We start from the raw sequence: 25458 nt of genomic DNA, 5'->3' as shown, positions 1-25458 counted from the left end.
AAAAAAAAAAAATTAGCCAGGCAGGGTGGCACACGTCTGTAGTCCCAGCTACTTGGGAGGCTGAGGCAGGAGAATTGCTTGAGCCTGGGAGGCAGAGGTTGCGGTGAGCCAAGATGGCACTACCGCACTCCAGCCTGGGTGACAGAGCAAGACTCCATCTCAAAAAATAAAAATATTACAGTTCAGTAATGTTAAGTTCATGCACACTCTGTGCAGCCCATCTCCAGAACTGCTGTCATCTTGCAAAACTGAAGCTCCCTGCCCATTAAACAGCTCCCCAGTTCCCTCTCTGTCCCTGCCTGGACATAGGGATATAGGTGTTTTGTCCAGGGGTGGAGGTGGGATTTGAACCCAGGCGGAATGTAGTTTGAGAGCAAAATAATAAAGTAAGGAAAGACCAAACCTTGCGTCTGGGAGGACTGTAAGAAATCGGCAACGTGGGGTCTGGAAAAGCTTTGGCCTACCCCGGCTCAAGCATCCGCCTCTATTTGCCGTCTACAGCCTCGGCCACCTTCGAGGACTTCCAGATCCGCCCGCACGCCCTCACGGTGCACTCCTACCGGGCGCCTGCCTTCTGTGATCACTGCGGGGAGATGCTCTTCGGCCTAGTGCGCCAGGGCCTCAAGTGCGATGGTGAGAGCAAAGGGGTTAGGGGCGGGGTCGGGGGTGGGGTTCAGCTCCGGGGGCGGAGCCTAATGGTCTGGGCCTGCGGACCCCAGGGGAGGAAGGGCCGGACTCAGAGATGGGGCACAGCCTAGGAAGTAATAATGGGAAAAAGTAAGGGCCCAGAAGCAGAGCTTGGGGAAGAAGGGGTAGGGCTCGGCCGGGGCTCGGATCTGGGGGCGGAGCCTAGGAGGTGGAGCTGGGAGGGACAAGTAGGGACCTAAGAACTGAGTCTTTGTGAGTAGAAGAGTGGCTGGGGAAGAGGGTGGGGCCTGTATCAGTTAGGGACCAAGCGGAGAAACAGATCCTGTAGGAGATATATATTAAGATATTTGTATGTGGCCGGGCGCGGTGGCTCACGCCTATAAACCTAGCACTTTGGGAGGCCGAGGAGGGTGGATCACGAGGTCAAGAGATCGAGACCATCCTGGTCAACATGGTGAAAACCCGTCTCTACTAAAAATACAAAAATTAGCTGGGCATGGTGGCGCGCGCCTGTAGTCCCAGCTACTCGGGAGGCTGAGGCAGGAGAATTGCTTGAACCCGGAAGGCAGAGGTTGCGGTGAGCCGAGATCGAGCCATTGCACTCCAGCCTGGGTAACGAGCGAAACTCTGTCTCAAAAAAAAAAAAAAAGATATTTGTATGCAAGGAATCAGCTTACAGGATTGTGTGGGCTGGTTAGGCAAGTCAGATCTGGCCAGGCACAGTGGGGCAGGCCTGTAATCCCAGCACTTTGGGAGGCCAAGGTGGGTGGATCCCTGGAGACCAGGAGTTCAAGACCAGCCTGGGCAACATAACAAGACTCCGCCTGTACAAAAAATAATTAGCCATGCATGGTAACACACACCTGGGGTCCCAGCTACTCAGGAGGCTGAGGTGGGAGGATCACTTAAGCCTGGGAGGCTGAGGCTGCAGTGAGCCCTGATTGCACCACAGCACACCAGCCTGGGTGACAGAGCGAGACCCTGGTTCAAAAAAAAAGAAAAATCCATTGTATCAGGAAGGGAGAGTGGGAACTCTCAGGCACAAGCTGAAGCTGATGTCCACAGGTGGAATTTCTTCATCCGAGAAGTCTCTGATCTGCTTTTTAAAACATTCAGCTGATTGAATCAGGCCCACCTAGAACAAGAAGGATAATCCCTCCCACTTACAGCCAACTGATTATGGATTTTAATCACATCTAGAAAGAACCTCCACAGCGCCTTCCCTTTCTAGTTCTCCCCAGAGTCGGGAGAAGCTGGGTTGAGAGGGTGAAGAGAAAAGCAAACCTTCATGGCAACTTCTAGATTAGTGTCTGAATAACTGCGGATCTTGCCTAGCCAAGCTGACACGTAAACGTGACCACCAGCGTCCACCCCTCATTAACCTGGCACCTGTCTGTCAGGACTGCCGTAACAAAATACCACCGGCTGTGTGGCTTAAATGACAGATGTTTACTTCTCACCATTCTGGAGGCTAGAAAGACCAAGATCCAGATTCTGGCAGGGTTCTGTTTCTGGTGTAGCCTGCTTTCCGGCCTTAAATAGGGCCAGTATTTCACTGTGCATTCACATGGGACACAGAGGGAGAGAGAGAGCCCTGGTATCTCTTCCCTTTATAAGGAAGGCTGGGCACAGTGGCTCATGCCTGTAATCCCAGCACTTTGGGAGGATGCGGTGGGCGGATTGCTTGAATCCAGAGTCTGAGACCAGCATGGGTAACATGGTGAAACCCTGGCTCTAAAAAATACAACAAATTGGCCAGGCATGGTAGGGCATACCTCTAGTCCTAGCTACTCAAGAGGCTGAGGTGGGGGGACCACCTGGGCCCGGGAGGTTGAGGCTGCAGTGAGCCGTGATCGTGCCACTGCACTCCAGCCTGGGTGAGGGAACACGATTCTGTCTCAAAAAAAAAAAAAAGATCACCAGTCCCATTGGATTACAGCCACATTCTTTCGGCTTCAATTAACCTTAATTACCTCCATAAAGGCACTATCTCCAAATATAGGGGGAGACACAGACATTTTAGTCCATAACAGCACCCACACATGTCTCCTTAAATCATAGATTAAAAACATACAATTTTTTTTTTTTTTTTTTTTTTGAGACAGCATCTTACTCTGTTGCCCAGGCTGGAGTGCATGGTGGGATCTTGGCACACGGCAACCTCCACTTCCCAGGCTCAAGCGATTCTCTGCTTTAGCCTCCCGCGTAGCTGGGATTATAGGCGCGTGCCACTACCACCTGGCTGATTTTTGTATTTCTAGTAGAGATGGAGTTTCACCACATTGGCCAGGCTGGTCTTGAACTCCTGACCTCAAATGATCCACCCGCCTCAGCCTCCCACAGTGCTGGGATTACACAGTGTGAGCCACTGTGCCCGGCCAAAACATACAATTCTTTAAGCCAAGGTGTCTCAAGGTTCAGCCCAAGTGTCAAGATCTATGGGTCCTCTGTCCCTCTTACTCATGCTTCTGAGTGAGAATGTTGAAACTGGGGCTCTGCCTACAGATGAAGGCCATGTACCTGCATTGGCTATGAGGATACACGACAGGTGAGGACCATCCATTCCTTCATGAGACCCTGTGCCTCCATTTTTATTTTTTTGTGAGACAGTCTCACTCTGTCACACAGGCTGGAGTGCAGTGGCGTGATCTTGACTCACTGCAGCCTCCGCCTCCCGGTTCAAGCAATTCTTCTGCCTCATCCTCCCAAATAGCTGAGATTACAGGTGCGTGCCACCACTCCTGGCTAATTTTTGTATTTTTATGTCTTTTTGTTTGTTTGTTTGAGATGGAGTCTCACTCTGTCACCCAGGCTGGAGTGCAGTGGCACGATCTCAGCTCACTGCAACCTCTGCCTCCCGGGTTCAAGCGATTCTCCTTCCTCAGCTTCCTGAGTAGCTGGGATTATAGGCATGTGCCACCACGCCTGGCTAATTTTTTTGTATTTCAAGTAGAGACGGGGTTTCACCTTGTTGGTCAGGCTGGACTCAAATTCCTGACCTTGTGATCCACCTGCCTCAGCCTCCCAAAGTGCTGGGATTACAGGCATGAGCCACCCTGTCTGGCTAATTTTTGTATTTTTAGTAGAGACAGCGTTTCACCTTATTGGCCAGGCTGGTCTCAAACTCCTGTCCTCAAGTAATCCACCCGCCTCAGCATTCCCAAGTACTGGGATTACAGGCATAAACCACTGCGCCGGGCCCCATGCACCTCCATTTTTATACAATGTGCCCTGCCATTAGAGGCATATTCTCTGATGTTCCATCGGGTATTAGGTCTGAGGTAGCATCTGCAGCTCCATGGCTGCCACGCTTGTACAGAAATCCAGATTCTGGGCCGGGTGCGGTGGCTCACACCTATAATCCCAGCACGTTGGGAGGCTAAGGCAGACAGATCATAAGGTCAGGAGTTCGAGTCCAGCCTGGCCAACAGGATGAAACCCCATCTCTACTAAAAATACAAAACTTAGCTGGGCATGTTGGCGGGCACCTGTAATCCCAGCTACTCGGGAGGCTGAGGCAGGAAAATCATTTGAACCTGGGAGGCGGAGGTTACAGTGAGCAGAGATTGTGCCATTGCATTCCAGCCTGGGCAACAGGGCAAAACTCCATCTCAAAAAAAAGAAAGAAAAAAGAAATCCAGATTCTCCAGTATCCTGTGTTTCAGAGCATCATGCAGTCCTAAGTGTACCTGTGTTATTTAAGGACTCCAGGCCTGGAGAAACTGATTCAGTGCATTCAAACTCTTAAAAATATTGCCATCGTCCACACACCATATCCACCTCTCATGGTCTCAGCGTATCCAGCCTGTCATGCTACAGCCCTGGTGTCATCCAGTCCTAATGGGTTCTCAGCATAGACTTCATTGGCCGCATCACAGATGATGGTCCCAGTTCCTGTGGTGTCAAGAGAAGCCCAAATCACTACATTCCGACGGGAGGTTAACTCTACCCTGAGACTCATTCCGGGAGTTACAGATTCTGAAATTCTGGGAAGCCTATGAGCGATTCAAGGCCAAAACTGGGAAATGGTTCCTGTATGCGAAGACCATTTGCCCTGCGGAAGCTCTTCTTGCAGGGACATGGTTCTCCAAGCTTGCCTTCATGATGACAGCCTGTGGCCAAGACAGTGCCTGCAATGAAGTACGGAGCTGGAAAGCCCAGAGCAGGCGGGTCCCGGAAGGGCGTGCAAAGGTTGGAGGCACACCCTTCCCTCCAGAATGGAAAGCGATCCTAGAATCGTCTGGAATCACTGGAGATGTGTTAGAGCATGCGTCCAGTGAGAAACGATGACTTGAGCTGATTTCTCCATGGATGGGGATTTTAAAAGATAAAACAGGCAGGCACAGTGGCTCACACCTGTAATGCCAACACTTTGGGAGGCTGAGGTGGGAGGATCGCTTGAGCCCAGGACTTCAAGACCAGCCTGGGCAACACAGCGAGACCCCATCTCTACCAAAAACAAATCAATTATCCGGGCATGGTGGCACTCACCTGTGGTTCCAGCTACTCAGAAGGCTGAGGCAGAAGGATTGCTTGAGCCTGGGAGTTGAAGGCTGCAGTGAGCTATGATTGTGCCATTGTGCTCCAGCCTGGGGTACAGGGAGATCCTGTCTCTACAAAATAAAATAAAGATAATAACAAGTCATACTTCTGCCTAGTATGGTACAATGAACCGGAGTACAACTGAAAACTCTTTTTTTTGTTTTTTGATTTTTTTGTTTGTTTTGAGACAGAGTCTCGCTCTGTCGCCCAGCAGGAATGTGGTGGTGCCATCTCGGCTCACTGCAAGCTTTGCCTCCCAGGTTCAAATGATTCTCCTGGCTCAGCCTCCTGAGTGGCTGGCATTACAGGTATGTGCCACCTCACCCAGCTAAGTTTTGCATTTTTAGTAGAGATGGGGTTTTGCTATGTTAGCTAGCCTGGTCTTGAACTCCTGACCTCAAGTGAACCTCCCACCTTGGCCTCTGAAAGTGCTGGGATTACAGGTGTGAGCCACCATGTGTGACACTACTAAGATTTAATCACACTACTTAGGGGTCTCCTGGATTCCAGGTCTACAGAAAAGAGAAAGTGGGGTGTGTGTGTGGGGGGGAGGTGAGCAGACCTGGAGGGGACGATGGTGACCTTAGGGTTGGGGGTGAGGAGAGGATTTTCTCTTGGAAAGTTGGGGCTGAGGAAAGAGGAGAACCAGAGGGGCCTCAGAAAAAGGAAGGTCAGGGCTAGAAGAGGGAACAGGTGTCTCCAGGGAGATGTTCAGGAGTTTTGGGGAGGATGGGAAGGAGGTGCTTACCATAGAGGATTGGAGCTGGGTCACAGCTTTGGAGGGGACTTTTGAGGCGTCCCTTGCTGCAGTGGGAAAAGGTGGGGTACAAGGCGTGTTCAGGGACTGGGGGACAGATGGGGTGATGGCGGGGCTACAAGTGAGAACTAGGGGTGGAGCTTTGGCGGGGACCTTTGAGGTGTCCCTTGTTGGAGTGGGCAAACGTGGGGTGTGGGGCGTGTTCAGAGGCCGAGTGACATATGGGGTGATGGTGGGGGCTACAAGTTGGAACTTGGGGCGGAGCTCTAAGGAGGGGTGGGCCTGGGGGGAGGGGGCTGGTGGACTTATGGGTAGTAGTGCCTTTTGGAGGAGATTGTGCTGGGGGGTGAGGGGACAGGACCAGGTGGGAGGTTGTGTGGAGAGGGCAGAGCTTCTCAAGAAGGGACCTAGGAGGGGCAGACAAGTCCCCTACTCTCTGGCGCCCCCTACAGGCTGCGGGCTGAACTACCACAAGCGCTGCGCCTTCAGCATCCCGAACAACTGCAGCGGGGCCCGCAAACGGCGCCTGTCATCCACGTCTCTGGCCAGTGGTCACTCAGTGCGCCTAGGCACCTCCGAGTCCCTGCCCTGCACGGCTGATGAGCTGGTGAGGGGATGGGGGATGAGACGGCTTGGTGGCTTGGGGGGAGGTGACGGGGCCCAGACCTGGGGGCAATATTCTGACGTGTCCTTTCCATTCTTGCGGATGACAGAGCCGCAGCACCACCGAACTCTTGCCTCGCCGCCCCCCGTCATCCTCCTCCTCCTCTTCTGCCTCATCCTACACGGGCCGCCCTATTGAGCTGGACAAGATGCTGCTCTCCAAGGTCAAGGTGCCACATACCTTCCTCATCCACAGCTACACACGGCCCACCGTTTGCCAGGCTTGCAAGAAACTCCTCAAGGGCCTCTTCCGGCAGGGCCTGCAATGCAAAGGTTAGCCTGCCGGTCCGGGAGGACAGACAGGGTCAGAGCCTTCCCACAGCCCCAACCTGGGCTTGTGGCGGAGGCTGTACAGGTAGCAGTGCCTTTTGGAGGAGATTGTGCTGGGTGTAGGGGAACAGGACCAGGTGGGAGATGGGGCAGAGAGAGCAGAGTTTCTTAAGAAGGGACCAGGTCCCTTCTTGAGGATCTCAAGCCAGGTATTCTGAGCCTTGGGAGCCCAGGGCCTCAGAAGGGGAGAGCCCTGAATCCTGGCATTCTGGTACTTTTGGAATTCTGGAATCCTGGAACCTCAGTTGGGCTGTGTGTGTGTGTGTGTGTGTGTGTGTGTGTGTGTTTTGGAGACAGGATATTATCTGTCACCCGGGCTGGAGTGCAGTGCCACAATCATAGCTCACTGCAGCTTCAGCCTCCTGAGCTCAAATGATCCTCCTGCCTCAGCCTCCCGAATAGCTAGGACTACAGGTGGTGCCACCACACCCAGCTAATTTTTAAATTTTTTGTAGAGAGAAGGTATCACTATAGTGTCCAGGCTGGTCTTGAACTCCTGGGCTCAAGCAATCCTCCTGCCTTGGCCTCCCAAAGTGCTGGGATTACAGATGTGAGCCACCGCACCCAGTTGAACCTCAGTCTTTAGAACCTTGGAATCCTAGATTCATAAAGTGCTTAGCATGGAATTCTAATGCTGTGGAATCTGAGAATTCTAGAATCAGAATCATAGGATTTAAGAATTCTGAATGATAGAATTCAGCTAAAATAGCCACAGAACTTTACACATCTTAGATCTCCTAAGTTTTAGATTCTCAGAACATTATAATTTTGTAACTACAGGGTTGGAGGATGACAGAAACATAGGAGCATCAAATTTGAGAGTCTTAGACGTCTAGAATCATATGAGCTTAATACTGTTGTGACCTAGAATCCTGGGAATTCTAGACTCCCAGAACTTTGAACTATCAAATTCAGAATCCAGCCAGGTGTGGTGGCTCATGCATGTAATTGCAGCACTTTGGGAGGCCAAGGTAGGTGGATCAGTTGAGCCCAGGAGTTTAGGACCAGCCTGGGGAAAATGGTTAAACCCTGTCTCTACAAAAACAAAAACAAAACCCCTAATAATTAGCCAGGTGTGGCAGCATGCATCTGTGCTCCCAGCTACTTGGGACTCTGAGGAGGGAGGATCGCTTGAGCCCAGGACGTTGAGGCTGCAGTGGGCCGTGATTGTGCCACTGCACTCCAACCTGGGTAACAGAGCAAGACCTTGTCTCAAATAGTAATAATAATTCTAGAACCTCAGAAGTGTAGTGTAAACTTAGAAACATCCAACTCAAGAATTTATTGGAACAATCGAATTCTAGAATCTTAGAAGCCTAGAGCTAAAGAAGCATAGAACATCAAATTCTAGAATCTTAGATATATAGAATCCTAGAGCCTTGGAATCTGCAGATTCTGAAGTAGAGAAGTCTAGAATTGTAGAACTGTTGAACTGTCAAATTTTAGAGCTGACATATATAAAATCCTAAAATCTTGGACATTAAAGGGTCTTACAAGTGTCGAATCATAGATGGCTAGATGTCTAGAAACTCGGACGTCACACTCTGAAGCCCTAGAAATACAGAATCAGGCCGGGGCAGTGGCTCACACCTATAATCCAGCACTTTGGGAGGCTGAGGTGTGTGGATTGCTTGAGCCCCGGAATTCAAAATCAGCTTGTGCAACATGGAAAGACCCAGTCTCTACAAAAAAATACGAAAGATTAGCTGGGCGTGGTAATGCGTGCCTGTGGTTTCAGCTACTCGGGAGGCTGAGGTGGGAGGATCGCTTGAGCCTGGGCGGCAGAGATGGAAAGCAGCCAAGATTGTGCCATTGCATTCTCTAGTCTGAGGGACAGAGCCAGACTGTTTCTCAAAAAAACAAAGAAATATAGAATCACAGAACCTTCATAAAATAGGTTTTTAATAAACTCTAGAATGTTTGATGTGTAGTGTCCCTAGAACCATAGAAATGTTGAGCTCTATAGCAATGGTTCTCAACCAGGGACAGTTTTGCTCCTAGGGAGTGTCTGGCAAGGGTTGGCGATGGTTTTGTTTGTGATACTGGGATAGTGCTACTGGTATCCAGTATGTAGAGGTCAGAGAGGAAGTTAAACATCCTACAGTACACAGAGCAAGTACCCTAAAACAAGCAAGTATCCTGGGTACTGTGTTAGTGGTGTAAGGGCTGAGGAACCCAGCTCTAGGGTATTCAAAGTCTACAGTCACAGCACCATTAGAACTAATTACACACATGCATACACACACAATACACAGACACATACACACACATACACACATACATACACACAGATACATACGCACACAGACACACACACATACACAGACACACACACACACAGACACCTACACACACAGACACACAGACATATACAGACACACAGACACACACAGACACATAGGCACAGACACACAGATACACAAACACACAGACACACATACACACAGACACACACACAGACACACACAGAAACACACACAGACACACACACATACACATACACACACACAGACACAAGCCAGGTGCAGTGGCTCACGCCTTTAATCCCAGCACTTTGGGAGGCCGAGGCAGGTGAATCACCTGAGGTCAGGAGTTCGAGACCAACCTAAACAACATGGTGAAACCCCATTTGTACTAAATACAAAAAAATTAGTTGAGCATGGTGGGGCACACCTGCAGTCCCAGCTACTCAGGAGGCTGAGGCAGGAGAATCCCTTGAACCTGGGAGGTGGAGGTTGCAGTAAGCTAAGATTGAGCCATTGCACACCAGCCTGGGCAACAAGGTCAAAACCCTGTCTCAAAATAAATAAGTAAATAAAATAAAGAACCAATTACATTCTGGAATTGGAGTCTAGATTCATGGAAACTTAGCGATAGCACCTTTAGTTGTAGGGTTTGTTTGTTTTTTTAGATGGAGTCATGCTTTGAGGCTGGAGTGCAGTGGCACGATCTTGGATCACTGCAGCCTCTCTCTCCCGGGTTCAAGTGATTCTCCTGCCTCAGCTTCCCGACTAGCTGGGATTACAGGCACCTGCCACCACATCTGGCTAGTTTTTACATTTTTAGTACAGATGAGGTTGTACCATGTAGGCCAAGATGGTCTGGAACTCCTGACCTCAAATGGTCCAATTGCCCCGCCTCCCAAAGTACTGAGATTACAGGCGGGAGCTACCGCCCCCAGCAGCCGTCGGGATTTTGAGTCCAGCCCTCCCACTTAATCAAGACCCCCGCCATAGTTGGGGAAACTGTGTCTCAGCATGGGAAAATGACCAGGAGCCAGTGTTCTGACCAAGGCAGCAAGAGTAGACTGTTTTGAGCCTGGGGCTTAGGGGTCAAAGTTCAGGCCTTCCAGGTAACCTGTCTTCCCCTTCTCACCCATCCCATTGTTCCCCATCCTGCCAGACTGCAAGTTTAACTGTCACAAACGCTGCGCCACCCGTGTCCCTAATGACTGCCTGGGGGAGGCCCTCATCAATGGAGGTGAGAGGCTGGTGGGGGTGCTGGGGAGGAAAGGGGGAGGGGCAGGACTGGGTGGAGGCCCCCCTGATGCCTCCATCCCCGCAGATGTGCCAATGGAGGAGGCCACGGATTTCAGCGAGGCTGACAAGGGCACCCTCATGGATGAGTCGGAGGACGCTGGTGTGATTCCAGGCTCCCACTCGGAGAATGCGCTCCACGCCAGTGAGGAGGAGGAAGGCGAGGGAGGCAAGGCCCAGAGGTACACCCAGAACCCTCCAAGAGACCCTGGGGAAGACCGTCCTGCACAGCGAACCTCAATTTACTTTTTTCTATAATGGGCTGGCATCACCTCATATTTGTAAATTTTCCCAGTTTCTGAGGCAAACCTCTTAAAGTGCTAAACCTTTTTTTAAATAATTTTTTTTTTTTTTGAGACACGGTCTCGCTCTGTCACCCAGCCTGGAGAGCAATGGTGCAATCTTGACTTCCTCCAGCCTTGACCTCCTGGGCTCAAGTGATCCTGCCACTTAGCCTCCCAAGCAGCTGGGACGACAGGCTCATGCCACGCACACCCAGCTAATTTTTGTATTTTCGTAGAGACAGGGACTACCCTGTGTTGCCTAGGATGGTCTCAAACTCCTGACTCCTGAGCTCCAGATTGCAGTGACACAATCTCAGTTCATTGCAAGCTCTGCTTCCCAGGTTCAAGCAATTCTCCTGCTTCAGACTCTTGAGTAGCTGGGACTACAGGCGCCTACCACCACACCTGGCTAATTTTTTTTTTTTTTTTTTTAAGATGGGGTTTCTCCATGATGGCCAGGCTGGTCTCGAACTCCTGACCTCAGGTGATCCACCCACCTCGGCCTCCCAAAGTGCTAGGATTACAGGCGTGAGCCACCGCGCCCAGCCTCCTGGCTAATTTTTTGTATGTGTGTTTTTAGTAGAGATGTGGTTCCACCTTTTTGGCCCGCCGGGCCCCCACCCCCCACCTTAGGGGGTTCCCCCCCCCCCCCCGCCCCCCGCACCTGCCTTGGCCTCCCAAAGTGCTGGGATTACAGGCATGAGCCACCACACCTGGCCTATATTATTATTATTATTTTTAGTTTTTTAGAGATAGGGGTATTGCTATGTTGCCCAGGGTGGTCTTGAACTCCTGCACTCAAGCAATCCTCCCACCTCAGCCTCCCAAAGTGCTGGGATTACAGGTGTGCACCACCATGCCCCCAGCCTACAGATTTTTAAACTATACACAGAGTTCATACTTATTCAGCTTCACTGGAATGTGTGCTCAGGTGCGTGAGGGCAAGGATATTTTCTGCCCTCCCAGGTGCCTAGGACAGGGCTGGCTCAGATCAGGTGCTTCCTACTTAGGTGTGGCGTGAATGTTTATTGAAAAAGCTGGGAAGCAGCGTGGTTCACGCAGACGTTGGAGGCTGAGAGCCCAGATCCCAGCTCTACTGCTTCACTTGCTAGGTACTTCCCTGGTTGCCCTGGTTTCCTCCTGGGGTGATGAGGTACCTACCCTGCAGGGTGACAAAGTTGGTGTAGGGGTAAGGGGGCACCCTCACAGGTGCATCAGAAAATATTAATGAGCACCTGCTGTGTTCTGACTCCAAGCTCACAGCTATGAACAAAAGAGGTAAGTCTGCCCTCCTGGAGTTGACGGTCTTAGTGGGGAGACAGCTGATAAATGCATCCATAGCATCAGATATTGGTAATGGTGATAAAAATAAAACAAGAGGAGATGGAGAATGGGAGATGTGCTTTCTTAGGATCATCCAAGGAGACCTCGCTGAGGAAGTGGCAGCTGAAGGGAGTGGAGGGTAGGAGCCTTGTGGGGCTCTGCGGGAAGAGGCTTCCTGGCAGAGGCAACAGTAAATGCAAAGGCCCTGGGGAAGAGCCACACGCGTTTTTGTTTTTGTGTTTTAGACGGGGAGTCTTGCTCTGTCACCAGGCTGGAGTGCAGTGGTGCTGTCTTGGCTTACTGCAACTTCTGCCTCCTGGTTCAAGCAGTTCTCCTGCCTTAGGCTCCGGAGTTGCTGGGACTACAGGCGCGCACCACCACGCCCAACTAATTTTTGCATTTTTTGTAGATACAGGGTTTCACCATGTTGACCGGGATGGTCTCGATCTCTTGACCTTGTGATCCGCCTGCCTCAGCCTCCCAAAGTGCTGGGATTACAGGCGTGAGCCACTGCACTCGGCCTAGAGCGAGAATCTTAAAAGCAGAGAAACAAAAAACTCCCGGGGACGTGGCGGGTGGGAGCAGGGGGTATTGGCAAAACAAAAAAACTTCAACTCCCTAGCTTCCCAGAGATGTCCCCTGCGGCCCCAAGCAGCATGGTCATTTTCTGCATGTGACTTGTCACCCCTTCTTCTTCCTCCGCAGCTCCCTGGGGTACATCCCCCTAATGAGGGTGGTGCAATCGGTGCGACACACGACACGGAAATCCAGCACCACGCTGCGGGAGGGCTGGGTGGTTCATTACAGCAACAAGGACACGCTGGTGAGTGGCTGGGGCAGGGCCAGGTGCAGAGAGGAGCGAAGGTTGGAAGAGGGACGGGTCAGCTTGAGTGGGCGGGGCTAGGTGGGTGGGGCTGGAGCTGGGCGTGGGCGGGGCCATGCTGGAGGCGGGGCTAGAATTAGGAGTGTGGGTTTTAAGGGTGGGACGAGGGACAGGAGTTAGGGAAGACGCGGGGCTAAAGGCAAGGTGCGGCGTGGGGGGCGGCGGGGAGAGCTAGAGTTTGGGGGGGAGCTTGGCTGGAGGAAGAGGGCTAAGTGGGGGCGAGGCTGGGGTTAGGGTCTGGGGGATGGGCTAGGGTTAAAGCTAGGGGCGGGGCTAGGGTTGGGGCGTGTAGGCGGGGTGGGGTTACGTTGTGGGGTAGGTGCTAGGCTTAGGCGTGCACGTGGTGCTCCAGACACCTGGAGCCCCAAACAGCATCACCGGACAGGGACTGGGGAGGAAAGTCTGGCGGTTCACCTGACCCTTCAAACATCTCTGCAGAGAAAGCGGCACTATTGGCGCCTGGACTGCAAGTGCATCACCCTCTTCCAGAACAACACGACCAACAGATACTATAAGGTGAGTCCCCGGGACCTCAGCTCCCCCGGGCTTCCCTCTGTGCCGACAAACTTCTCCACACCTCCTCTTACCCCCTACCCCCAGTTACTCCAGACAGATCCTGCAAATCACGTCCTCCCTGCCTCAGCTCATCAGCAAGTGCTGCTCATCTGATTCTGGCCCCACCACTTTCCAGCGCGGGGCTGCGGTGGGTGGTGGGGAAGGGAGGGAAGGGAATCCGGGCCGGTTCCCTTATTTCTTGGTGCCTCAGGTTTCTTACCTGTAAAATGCCTCAAATGCTAATACCTCAGGGCTGGTGCAGGAATTCAAAGAGCCAATCCACTAAAGCAATCAGCTTAGGGCGTGGTATATGTTAAGCTCCCGGTAATTCTAAGGCTGTTCTCACTATTCCTTTATAATTAATGTATTGCATGATGTGTGCCTATTCATCACTGTCTCCCGTGCCCACACCGTGTCCCAGCCACTGTCTTCCACCTGGATGGTTGCAGCCTTCTCCTTGTAGGGTCCTTGCTTCTGATCTCGAAGCCTCTGTCATTTCCCCCATAGCAGCAGGGGGAGTCTTTATTAAAAGCATTAAGGCCTGGCATGGTGGCTCATGCCTGTAATGCCAGCACTTTGGGAGGCCGAGGAGGGCAGATGACCTGAGGTCGACAGTTCGAGACCAACCTGAATAACATGGAGAAACCCCATCTTTACTAAAAATACAAAAATTAGCCGTGCGTGGTGGCGAAAAGCCTGTAATCCCAGCTACTCAGGAGGCTGAGGCAGGAGAATCTCTTGAACCCAGAAGGCAGAGGTTGCATTGAGCCGATATTGTGCCATTGCACTCCAGCCTGGGCAACAAGAGGGAGAATCTATCTCAAAAAAATAAGGAAAGACAAGAAATCGTCAAAACCCTCCAGTGGCTCCCATTGTTCTTAGAGTAATAAAACCCGGACTCCAGCTGTTACCTGCCCTGGAGTGTCTTCCTTGGATTTTCCATAGCTGGTTTCTTCTCATCTTCCCATTTTGTTCAGATAACACCATCTAAAATGCTGTGCTTGGCCAGGCACAGTGGCTCCTGCCTGTAGTCCCAGCACTTTGGGAGGCCGAGGCGGTGGGGGTGGGAGGGTGTCACTGGAGGTCAGGAGTTTGAAACCAGCCTGGCCAACATGGTGAAACCCCATCTCTACTAAAAATACAAAAATTAGGCTGCGCGCGGTGGCTCCCGCCTGTAATCCCAGCACTTTGGGAGGCCAAGGCGGGGATCACTTGAGGTCAGGAGTTTGAAACCAGCTTGGCCAACATGGTGAAACCCCGTCTATACTAAAAATACAAAAATTAGCTAGCTGTGGTGGCGGGTGCCTGTAATCCCAGCTACTTGGGAGGCGAGGCAGGAGAATAGCCTGAACCTGGGAGGTGGAGGGTGCAGTGAGCTGAAATTGTGCCACTGCACTGTAGCCTGGGCAACAGAGCAAGACTGTCTCAAAAAGTAAAATAAATAAAATGCTGTCCTCACCCCCCATGTGTCCATGTCACCACCTGGTTTTATGGGCTACCTAAGTCATTCATCCTCCCTCCCCCCTTCCTCCTTGGACACGTTTCCTACCCCATGGTCCCTGCGCCTTCTGTCCCACCTGGGTCCCCTCAGCCTCCTTCCTGCTTCACTGTCTCCATCTCATTCTGTTCCATCTGCCCTCTGCACACAAACAGATGATGCTCAGAAGCCTACAGTGGCTCCCTAGGGCCCTTGGACAAAGCCCAGACTCCTCCCCGTGACCTGTGAAGCCCTGCGTGGCCTCATTTCCTTCATTTAGTATCAAACGTTTATTTTGCAATAGGATCTTGCTCTCTCCCAGGTGCAGTGGCATGATCATGGCTTACTGCAACCTCTGGCTCCCCAGCTCAAATGATTCTCCCACCTCCCTAGCAGCTGGGATTATAGGCTCTCACCAGCGTGCCTGGCTAATTTTTGCATTTTTTGTAGAGATGGGGGTCTCGCTGTGTTGCCCTGGCTGGTCTCAAACTCCTGGGCTCCAGCAGTCTGCCTGCCTTGGCCTCCCAAAGAGCTGAGATTACAGGCTTGTGGCACCTTGCCTAATTTTTAAATATTTTATAGAGCCAAGGTCTCACTATGTTGCCCAGGCTGGTCTTTTTTTTTTTTTTTCTTTCTTTAGGTCTGGCCCTTTCTTCCCAGATACAATGTCAAATGCAAAATCTTCTGTCACATTACCTTTTATATTTTGAAATATGGAAGAATATTTTTTTCTCTCTTAAGGCATTTATTTATTACAGCATTCTCTGATTTCACAGTAGCTTAAAATTCAATTCAGTCTTGATATTTCTCCACTGAGGCCGCTGCCTCAGCATACGACATAACCCCTCCTCCAACACTCAGTGTGACCCGAATCTGAACGGCGAGCCCCAGGGTCAGCCTCTTTGCTTCCCAGGTGAACCAACTAGATGTTGAGGCTGCGTGCTACAAGGTGAGAGCTCCTAACTCAAACTTCCTGGAGAAGAAGGGAAACGTCTGCAAAGTGCACTTCAGAACAAGTACTTTTTGCTTATGAAAAGAAACCAGTGAGGCCTCTAAGGATAACGAAAGGGAGTATTTTACAGCGAAGCCCATGATTCGGAGTGAGGAGTCCGGGTGTTGCTCTGCTGCTCCAGGCTGCTCACCCTCTTCTTGCTCCTCCTGTTGGCCCCCTTCCTCAGGCATCACATAAGCCTCCATCTGTGGCATACGGAATGGCTACAGTCCTCCGCAATACCGGGTTGTTTTCCTCCTCATCCTCCTGGCAAATCAATTCAATGTTCCGTAGCTTTCCGAAGTAGAAATCCCTGTCTTTCTCCAAGTCTTTTTTTTTTTTTTTTTTTTTTTTTTTTTTTTTTTTTTTTTTTTTTTTTTTTTTTTTTTTTGAGACGGAGTTTCGCTCTTGTTGCCCAGGCTGGAGTGCAATGGCGCGATCTCGGCTCACCGCAACCTCCGTCTCCTGGGTTCAGGCAATTCTCCTGCCTCAGCCTCCTGAGTAGCTGGGATTACAGGCACGCGCCACCATGCCCAGCTGATTTTTTGTATTTTTAGTAGAGACGGGGTTTCACCATGTTGACCAGGATGGTCTCGATCACTTGACCTCGTGATCCACCCGCCTCGGCCTCCCAAAGTGCTGGGATTACAGGCTTGAGCCACCGCGCCCGGCCTTTCTCCAAGTCTTTAACAGTAAGTTTCAATACGTTGACCAGCTGCTTCAACTCGGCTGCCCCGTCATCACCAGGGTTCTTGCGTAGCGCGCCAGGGCCGGCCTGAGGAACCGCAGCAGCTCTGTGCTGAGACGGGCCTCTGGGAGCTGCACTGCCAGAGCTGAGAGCAACGAGGGAGGGAGCCGCTGCCGTTCCTTGACCTCGTCTGGCAGCCACAGGGTCATAGTCTTTTCCGTCATAGTTTGCGGCAGAAAACTCCTTGAATCACTGAACGAATTCACAGTTGTCCTGAAACATTCCTTTTACTAATTTGTCCATCGGAATTATTTTGTCAACACCCATCCTCTTAAAACCTGCTTGTATTTTGAAGTTCTGGATATACTCGTGTTCTAGCTTAGCTTGGAATTTCACTTTCTTCAAGGCAATGGAGCCAGGGAACAGCAAGTCCATAAACACAATAGGCAGCCCCTGAGCACAGCTGTGTCAGATTCAACTGCAGAGGCTCATTGAGCCAGGCCCGCATGCCACGTGGACTTAGATCATCACCGGTCACTGACGTTGAGTACACGTTCACCGCCAACTTCGGCTCCCGGTGGAACCGCGCCCGCTGCCCACAGCCGGCTCTGGTTCCATCTTCGTCTCATTCCCCAGGCTGGTCTTGGACTCCTGGGCCATCTGCCCACCTCGGCCTCCCAAAGTGCTGGGAGTACAGGCATGAGCCACCGTGTCCAGCCATCAAACGTTTTCCAAGCTCTTACTGTGTCCAGGCGCCACCCCACGTGATGGGGATGCAGCTTAGCCTGGAGCACAGCCTTTCCTCAGGGCCTTTGCACATGCTGTGGTGCACCCACTCCTTGCCAGCTGGCCTCTTCTTACCTTTCTGGTCTCTGCTTCGATATCACTTCTGCCAGTAATTATTATTACTATTATTATTTCTGAGATGGAATCTCGCTCTGTCGCCCAGGCTGGAGTGCAGTGGCACAATCTCGGCTCATTGCAACTACCGTCTCACAGGTGCAGGTGATTCCCCCACCTCAGCCTCCCAAATAGCTGGGATTACAGGCACGCACCACCATGCCCGGCTAATTTTTGTATTTTCAGTAGAATTGCATGGTCTGCCTGGCATCCTCACCTGTGCTGGTTCCATGTCCTGCAGGAAATTCCACTGTCAGAAATCCTTACGGTGGAGCCTGCCCAGAACTTCAGCCTTGTGCCACCGGGCACCAACCCACACTGCTTTGAGATCATCACTGCCAATGCCACCTACTTCGTGGGCGAGATGCCTGGCGGGGCTCCGGGTGGGCCAAGTGGGCAGGGGGCCGAGGCTGCCCGGGGCTGGGAGACAGCCATCCGCCAGGCCTTGATGCCCGTCATCCTTCAGGATGCACCCAGCGCCCCAGGCCACGCACCCCACAGTAAGTCCCCCCACTTCAGGTCCTTGAGAGAATGGGTCTAGGTGGGCGGGCAGGATTCTGGGGAGTGGAATGGCCAAAGACGGAGGTGGGCTATGGTGGGGTTGAGAATGTGGCTTCTGGACTCAGCAGGCCTGGGTTCAAACTCGTTAATCACACCTGTTAATCCCAGCACTTTGGGAGGCCAAGGCGGGAGGATCACTTGAGGCCAGGAGTTCAAGACCAGCCTGGGCAACATAGCGAGATTCCATCTCTACAAAAAATAAAAACAATTAGCCAGGTGTGGTAGCGCACACCCGTGGTTCTAGGTACTTGGGAGGCTGAGGCAGGAGAATTGCTTGAGCCTGGGAGGTTGAGGGCCTGTAGTGAGTCGTGATCACACCACTGCACTCCAGTCCGGGTGACAGAGCAAGACGCCATCTCCAAAAAAGAGAAAACAACCAAAGTCCACAAAAAAATCTCTGCTAAGCTCCTGGCCTAATATGTGGCCTTGGGCAAGTCACTTCCCCTCTGTGTGAGATGGTGCTGGGGACAGCAGTGGCCAGCACAGCCCAACACCTGCCCTCATGGGGCTTAGAGTTCAGTAGGGCAGAATACCCATCTTCAGAGTGATGGTCCAGGGTGGGCAGGGTTGGGACAAGGGAGCCAGGGAGCTGGAGGAGCCCAGAGGGTTACCTAATGGGTTAGGTATCTAGGAGGGCTTCCTCGAGGAGGTGACATCTGAACTGAGACCTGGAGGCGGAGGCGGGGTGAGATGTGGAAAAGCAAATGGGAGCTCATTTTAGGCAGAGGCAAAAAGTGGTGAGAGTACCAGGTTCCCACCCTCTGGAGCTTATAATCCAGCATGGGCGACAGACGTTGATCATTAATCCACACAAGCAACGAGTGCGATGCAGAACATTTGTGAGTGTAATCCGACTTGGTCCTAGGAGTGACGTTTGAGCTGACACTGGAGGATTTAGCTAAGTGTAGGATGAAGGAAAGAGTACTCCTGGCAGAGGAAACAGCATCGACAAAGACCAGGAGGGAGAAGAGAGCCTGCCGTATGTGAGGCCCAGGAGGAAGGCCAGTATGTCGGGAATAGCATGTTAGGGATTGAAGTCACTGGCAGATGAGGCTCTCAGCCATGCCTTTTGGGCCCTTTAAGGGGCTCAGGTTTCTTCCTGAGGGCACTGGGGAGCAGAGGAGGGACAGCATCAGTCTTTTGTCTCTGTAAGATCCCTCTGGCTTCTCTGTGGAAGTGAATAGGAGGGGGCAGGATTGGGGCAAGAGACCAGGGAAAGGGCTGTGGGGTGAGGACCCAGGGTTGGGGGGCGAGCAGGGGCCTAGACCAGGCTGTGGACAGGTGGAAGGGACAGATGTTCAAAGGGCAGAAGGCTCAGGACTACAGAAGTGTCTGGCTCTGGTTGGGTTTGTCGGGGGCGAGCTCAGGGGAAGACGCAGGAGTCAGTCTGCACTTTCCCTCCAAGACTGTGTCCTTCTCTGTATAAAGGGGTCAGTCTGCCTCCCCTGGTGCTGAAGTCCTGGGGTAAAATGCTCAGCAAAATCGCCCGTGACTTCAGCCGCTCAGCACGCCTCATTTACTCCCCGAGCGGCCCTGTGAAGGAGGTCCTTTTATTATTCCCATTTTCTAGATGAGGAAACCAAGGTTCACAGTGACAAGTCACCAGCCTGAAGCTGCACATTGTATTGCACACTAGATTCAAACCTGGGTGGGCCTGACTCCCGAGTCTGCCTTTGCTGGTATGGGTAGGGATAACCCTGAGCCCAGAGTCGTCTCACCTCTGTCTCCCCTCTGTCTCTCCCTCTCCCCAGGACAAGCTTCTCTGAGCATCTCTGTGTCCAACAGTCAGATCCAAGAGAATGTGGTGAGACTCCTGCCCACCCCTGATGCCCTCCCCTCGCACACTCTCTCCCCAGCTCTCCCATCCCCTCGACTCCCCCTCCCTCATTTCCATTCGCATGCCTGACCTGCCCTGTCTTCACCCTGCAGGACATTGCCACCGTCTACCAGATCTTCCCTGACGAAGTGCTGGGCTCAGGGCAGTTTGGAGTGGTGTATGGAGGTGAGGACACTTCAGAGCTAACCCAGAGGGGGCCTGGGTCTCGGGGAAGCTGTTCTGGCTCCAATCGTTTCTTTCTGGCTCCAACCCTTCCTTTCTGATTGGTCACATGCTCACCTCCTATGTTGATTGTCTTAGAAAGCTAGATCCTGGGTGGACTGGTTGCAGGTTCTTCTTTTTTCTTGTTATTAATAGGAAGGGTAAATTCGGCACTCTGCTCACAGAGGTAGATTTTGATTGAATAGGGAAGGTAGATTCTGCACTCTGATTGGCCACAGAAGTAGAACCTAGATTCTGATTGGATAGGAGGGTAGATTCTGCATTCTGGGGTTGGCCACAGGCTAGATCCTAGAGTTTGATAGGACATGGAGGGAAAATTCTACACTCTTGGAAGTGTAGAATTTGGGTGGAGATTATCCTGTGCCTGGGGTCCTCACACATCTGTCTCTCCCCTGTCCCCGGGACTCTTATGGGCCACACAAAACTCGATGCTGGATTCCGACTGGCTGTAAATCCAGTTCCCCATGTTACAGAGTCTCCTCTTTGGAGCTTTTTTTTTTTTTCTTTCCTTCTTTCTGCCTTTACTCCCAAGGTGCACCTCTCATGGCTTTTACACATGTCTCCTGGGGCCTTCCAGCTCTGCTCAACTCTGGCTGTCTCCATGGTGGGGGGCAGAGGTCAGCAGAGGTGGGGATGCTCCTGCCACGACTGGGTGGTCTTGCTGTCTCATCTCTCATCTCTCCTACTCCCTGCCCAGGAAAGCACCGGAAGACAGGCCGGGACGTGGCAGTTAAGGTCATTGACAAACTGCGCTTCCCCACCAAGCAGGAGAGCCAGCTCCGGAACGAGGTGGCCATTCTGCAGGTGACCACCAGGGCGCCTTCCCTTTCTCCTCCCTCCTTTCAGGGGCCAGCGGACCCACGGTAGGGGTGGTCAGGGAAGGCTTCCTGGAGAAGGGCATATGCATGTTGAGACGGAAGGGGAGGAGAAGGTGTTCATAGCGGAAGGACCACCCTGTACAAAGGCCTGGTGAAAGGGAGCATGAGGTTTTCTAGGAAGGAGGTACTGGGAGATGAGGCCAGGGACGAGGGTGGAGCCAGACCCTGTGGACTTTCTCCTGAGGGCACTGGGGAGCCATAGAAGGCTTTTGAGCAAGGGAGGGGCAGGATCAGGTGTGTACTTTAGGAAGATCCCTTGACTGCCACCTGGAGGGTGGGTGTGGATCTGGGTGGGAGAGAGGGGTTAGGCCAGGACAGGATTGGGGGCATGGAAGTGGAGGGGGTACGGATTTAAAAGATACAGTCATGCAGAGCTCTCCCCACTTACCTGAGCTCCCCCTCCTCCCTCTGAAACCCTGGGCTTCCACCAGAATTTCAGGATGTAAAGATCCTCTGGGCTGGGCATGGTGGCTCACGCCTGTAATCACAGCACTTTGGGAGGCTGAGGTGGGAGGATCATTTGAGGCCAGAAGTTTGAGACCAGCCTGGCCAACACAGCAAAACCCCATTTCTATATATATTTTTTCTTTTTTTTTTCTTGAGACAGACTCTCACTCTGTCGCCTAGGCTGGAGTGCAGTGGCACAATCTTGGCTCACTTCAACCTCTGCCTCCCAGGTTCAAGCAGTTCTCCTGCCTCAGCCTCATGAGTAGCTGGGATTATAGGCACGCACCACCTCGCCCAGCTGAGTTTTGTATTTTTATTAGAGACTGGGTTTCACCATCTTGGCCAGGCTGGTCTTGAACTCCTGACTTCAGGTGATCTACCTGCCTCGAACTCCCAATGTGCTGGGATGACAGGCGTGAGACACCGCGCCTAGCCCCCATCTCTATATTTAAAAAGGGAACAAACCCTTCTGGGCACCTGGCAGGTGGGGTGGAGGTGGGCCTGTTCTGTCTTGGCCTGTGGGAAGCCTCCTTCCCTCTCCCAGTGCCAACACCCCAGCGACATCGTTCTCCTTGTTTGTCATCCTCCTGCTCCCATACCTGACCGTTTGGGGTCTGAGTCTGTGGACAAACTGGCCCTGACCCTGACCCTGCGCCCCACCCTGCAGAGCCTGCGGCACCCCGGGATCGTGAACCTGGAGTGCATGTTCGAGACGCCTGAGAAAGTATTTGTGGTGATGGAGAAGCTGCATGGGGACATGTTGGAGATGATCCTCTCCAGCGAGAAGGGCCGGCTGCCTGAGCGCCTTACCAAGTTCCTCATCACTCAGGTGCGCGAGGCCTGCCAGCTGCCACCCGCCCCTCCCCATCAGGTGTCAGCTTGGAGAGGCCCTGCATGCCTAGGAGGCCAGGCAGACACTGGCGGGAGTCACAGTAGCAGATGAGAGAAACCATAATCAAAAACACAAGCTGGGCACGGTGGCATGTGCCTGTGGTCCCAGCTACTCTGGAGGCTGAGGCAGGAGGATCATTTGATCCCAGGAGTTCTGTGCTGAGCAGACATCCTCATTAAGTTCGGCATCTACATGGTGACCTCCGAGGAGCCGGGGACCGCCAGGTTGCAAAGCAGCCCAGGATGGAAGCAGAGCAGGTCAAAGCTCTTTAACCTCATCAGTAGTGACAGTGCATCCGTGAAGAGGCACTGTGCTCCAGCCTGGGCAACACAGCAAGACCCTGCCTCTTGAAAAAAAAATAATAATAATAGGGTGACAATAACAATTAAAAATAATAAAGAGTAGGCCAGGTGCGGTAGCTCACGCCTCTAATCCCAGCACTTTGGGAGGCTGAGGCAGGTGGATCATGAGGTCAGGAGTTCGAGACCAGCCTGACCAATGTGGCGAGCTCCTGTCTCTACTAAAAATACAAAAATTAGCAGGGCATGGCGGTGCGCGCCTATAGTCCCAGCTACTCAGGAGGCTGAGGCAGAAGAATTGCTTGAACCCAAGAGGCAGAGGTTGCAGTGAGCCGAGATTGTACCACTGCACTCCAGCCTGGTGATAGAGGGAGACTCTGTCTCAAAAAAATAATTATTATGGGGCCTGATACAGTGTAATTCCATTAATTCCATGCCTGTAATTCCAGCACTTTGGGAAGCTGAGGTGGGGGGATCACTTGAGCCCAGGAATTCAATGCCAGCCTGGGAGACGGAGATCCTCTTTCATTCATAAGTAAATTTTAATACATATATATGTTGTATATTAATATACATATTATATAAAACATAACAATGTTATATATTTATAACCAATATACATACATAATATATATTAATGTGTATGTGTATATTATATATGTATATATTATAGTATATAAATTTACATATATATAAAATGGGTGAGGTTGAGCATGTTTTCATGTTTATTGGCCTATGCTGTATTACCCTTTGCCAATTTGTCAATGGACTGTTATCTTTTTGAATTGTAGGAGCTCTTTGTATATGAAGGATATTAGATTCTTTTTTTTTCTTCCTAGACATGTTCTGCATTTCTGTGTTTTGGTGGGGGACACATTAGATTCTTATCACTTATGTTGTTCATTCATTGTTTTTATCCCAGTGTTTGGCTCTTTTATATTTAGCTTTGATTTACCATAGGGTTTTATTTTTTTGAGATAGGGTCTCATTCTGCCACCCCGGCTGGAGCACAGTGGTGTGATCATAGCTCACTACAGCCCCAAACTCCTAGGCTCAAGCGATTCTCCTATCTCCGCTTCCTGAGTTAGCTGGAAAAAGAGGTGTGAAACACCACATCCAACTAAGTTTGTTTTGTTGTTTTTGAGACAGACTCTCGCTCTCTTGCCCAGGCTGGAGTGCAGTGGCGCAGTCTTGGTTTACTGCAACTTCCACCTCCTGGGTTCAAGCAGTTCTCTGCCTCAGCCTCCTGAGTAGCTAGGATTACAGGCGTCCGCCACCACACTTGGCTAATTTTTTTGTATTTTTAGTAGAGATGGGGTTTCACCATCTTGGCCAGGCTGGTCTTGAACTCCTGACCTCATGATCCACCCACCTCGGCCTCCCAGAGTGCTAGGATTATAGATGTGAGCCACCACGCCCAGCCTAATTTTTTTTTTTTTTAATGTTTCTGTAGAGACAGCGTCTCTCCATGTTGCCCGGGCAGGTCTTGAACTCCTGGGCTCAAGCAGTCCCCTCATCTCAGCCTCCTGAGTTAGCTGGAACCACAGGCATGAGCCATCACACCTGGCTAATTTTTTTTTTAATGTATTTTTAGAGACAGGGTCTTGCCATGTTGCCCAGGCTGGTCTTGAACTCCTGGACTCAAGTGGTCCTCTTGCCGCAGCCTCCCAAATTGCTGGGTTACAGGCGTAAGCCACTGCATCCGGCCTGCCATAGAACTGAACTTGTACGATGTTAAATGTCCCTTTTTGTGGCTTGTGTGTTTCACATCCTTCCTAGAAAGGCCTTCCCCTCTAGTTGGTACCTTGCCGCCTCCTGAGACATCTCCGTCGGTCTCAGAGCCATCGTTGCTGGGCTTCCTTTACCCTGGCCCAGCACCCTTACCCTCTCAGGCAGTGTGTCTGTGTTTGTCAGGCTGGCTTATGGGGTGGGGACAGAAACCCACTGGTGCAGCCTCAGCCAGACTTTATTATTTATTTTTGAGGCAGACTCTTGCTTTGGTGCCCAGGCTGGAGTGCAGTGACACGATTTCGGCTCACTGCACCCTCGACTCCTGAGTTCCAGCCTCCCAAGTAGCTGGGATTACAGGTGTGTGCCACCATGCCTGGCTAATTGTTTTAGTTTGAGTAGAGATGGGGTTTTACCATGTTGCCAAGGCTGGTCTGGAACTCCTAACCTCAAGCGATCCTCCCATCTCAGCCTCCCAAAGTGCTGGGATTACGGGCATGAGCCATCATGCCCAGCCGTATCCACACGTTAGGTGTGGAGAGGAATCACGGTTCTCACAGATGACGGCTTTTAGCAGCTGAAGGGGTTTCTCTTTCTGGCCTTCTGTCTCTTCCTTCCTTTTTGCCTGCTCGCTCTTCGTTGTTTCTCTCTGCAGATTTCTGCTTTCTGGGCTCTTGCCTGCCCACACTCAGGCCCTGTGCCAAGCCCTTTACTTCATGAGCTTATCTAGGCCTCACCACCATCCTGTGAGGTAGGTGTTACTATAACCCCCATTGTAGAGATGAGGAAACTGAGGCTCGGGGAGGTAGTGGTCTCTCCCTCGAGGTCTCAGCCGAGCAGCTGTCCAGCCAAGATTTGAGCCTGGGTCTATCTAGCTTCCAACCCGCCCTCTTTGTTCATGGGAACCGGGAGAAGATATCTGACAAAATCTGGAGATGGGCCGGGCACGGGGGCTCAGGCCTGGAATCCCAGCACTTTGGGAGGCTGAGGCAGGTGGATCGCCTGAGGTCGGGAGTT

General features: G+C 51.8%; 1 protein-coding gene and 1 pseudogene across 1 annotated transcript in view; one reads left to right on the top strand and one right to left on the bottom strand.

Annotated features, from left to right (window-relative positions):
* Positions 1-25458, top strand: part of PRKD2 (protein kinase D2) — a 36619-nt gene that overhangs the window by 4185 nt on the left and 6976 nt on the right. Inside the window, exons 4-15 of the mRNA XM_037728509.1 lie at positions 502-633; positions 6400-6554; positions 6661-6883; positions 10343-10420; positions 10505-10658; positions 12789-12906; positions 13405-13482; positions 17819-18077; positions 19890-19942; positions 20068-20140; positions 20895-21001; positions 22190-22463. Of these exons, the coding sequence (XP_037584437.1) occupies positions 502-633; positions 6400-6554; positions 6661-6883; positions 10343-10420; positions 10505-10658; positions 12789-12906; positions 13405-13482; positions 17819-18077; positions 19890-19942; positions 20068-20140; positions 20895-21001; positions 22190-22463 (1704 nt within the window). The remainder of the gene's footprint in view (positions 1-501; positions 634-6399; positions 6555-6660; positions 6884-10342; positions 10421-10504; positions 10659-12788; positions 12907-13404; positions 13483-17818; positions 18078-19889; positions 19943-20067; positions 20141-20894; positions 21002-22189; positions 22464-25458) is intronic.
* Positions 15745-17398, bottom strand: LOC108283957 (annotated as a pseudogene).

Source organism: Cebus imitator, unplaced genomic scaffold, assembly GCF_001604975.1.
Source record: "Cebus imitator isolate Cc_AM_T3 unplaced genomic scaffold, Cebus_imitator-1.0 Scaffold266, whole genome shotgun sequence".
Taxonomy (NCBI): Eukaryota; Metazoa; Chordata; class Mammalia; order Primates; family Cebidae; genus Cebus; species Cebus imitator.
This window is presented reverse-complemented; position numbering and strand designations above follow the sequence as displayed.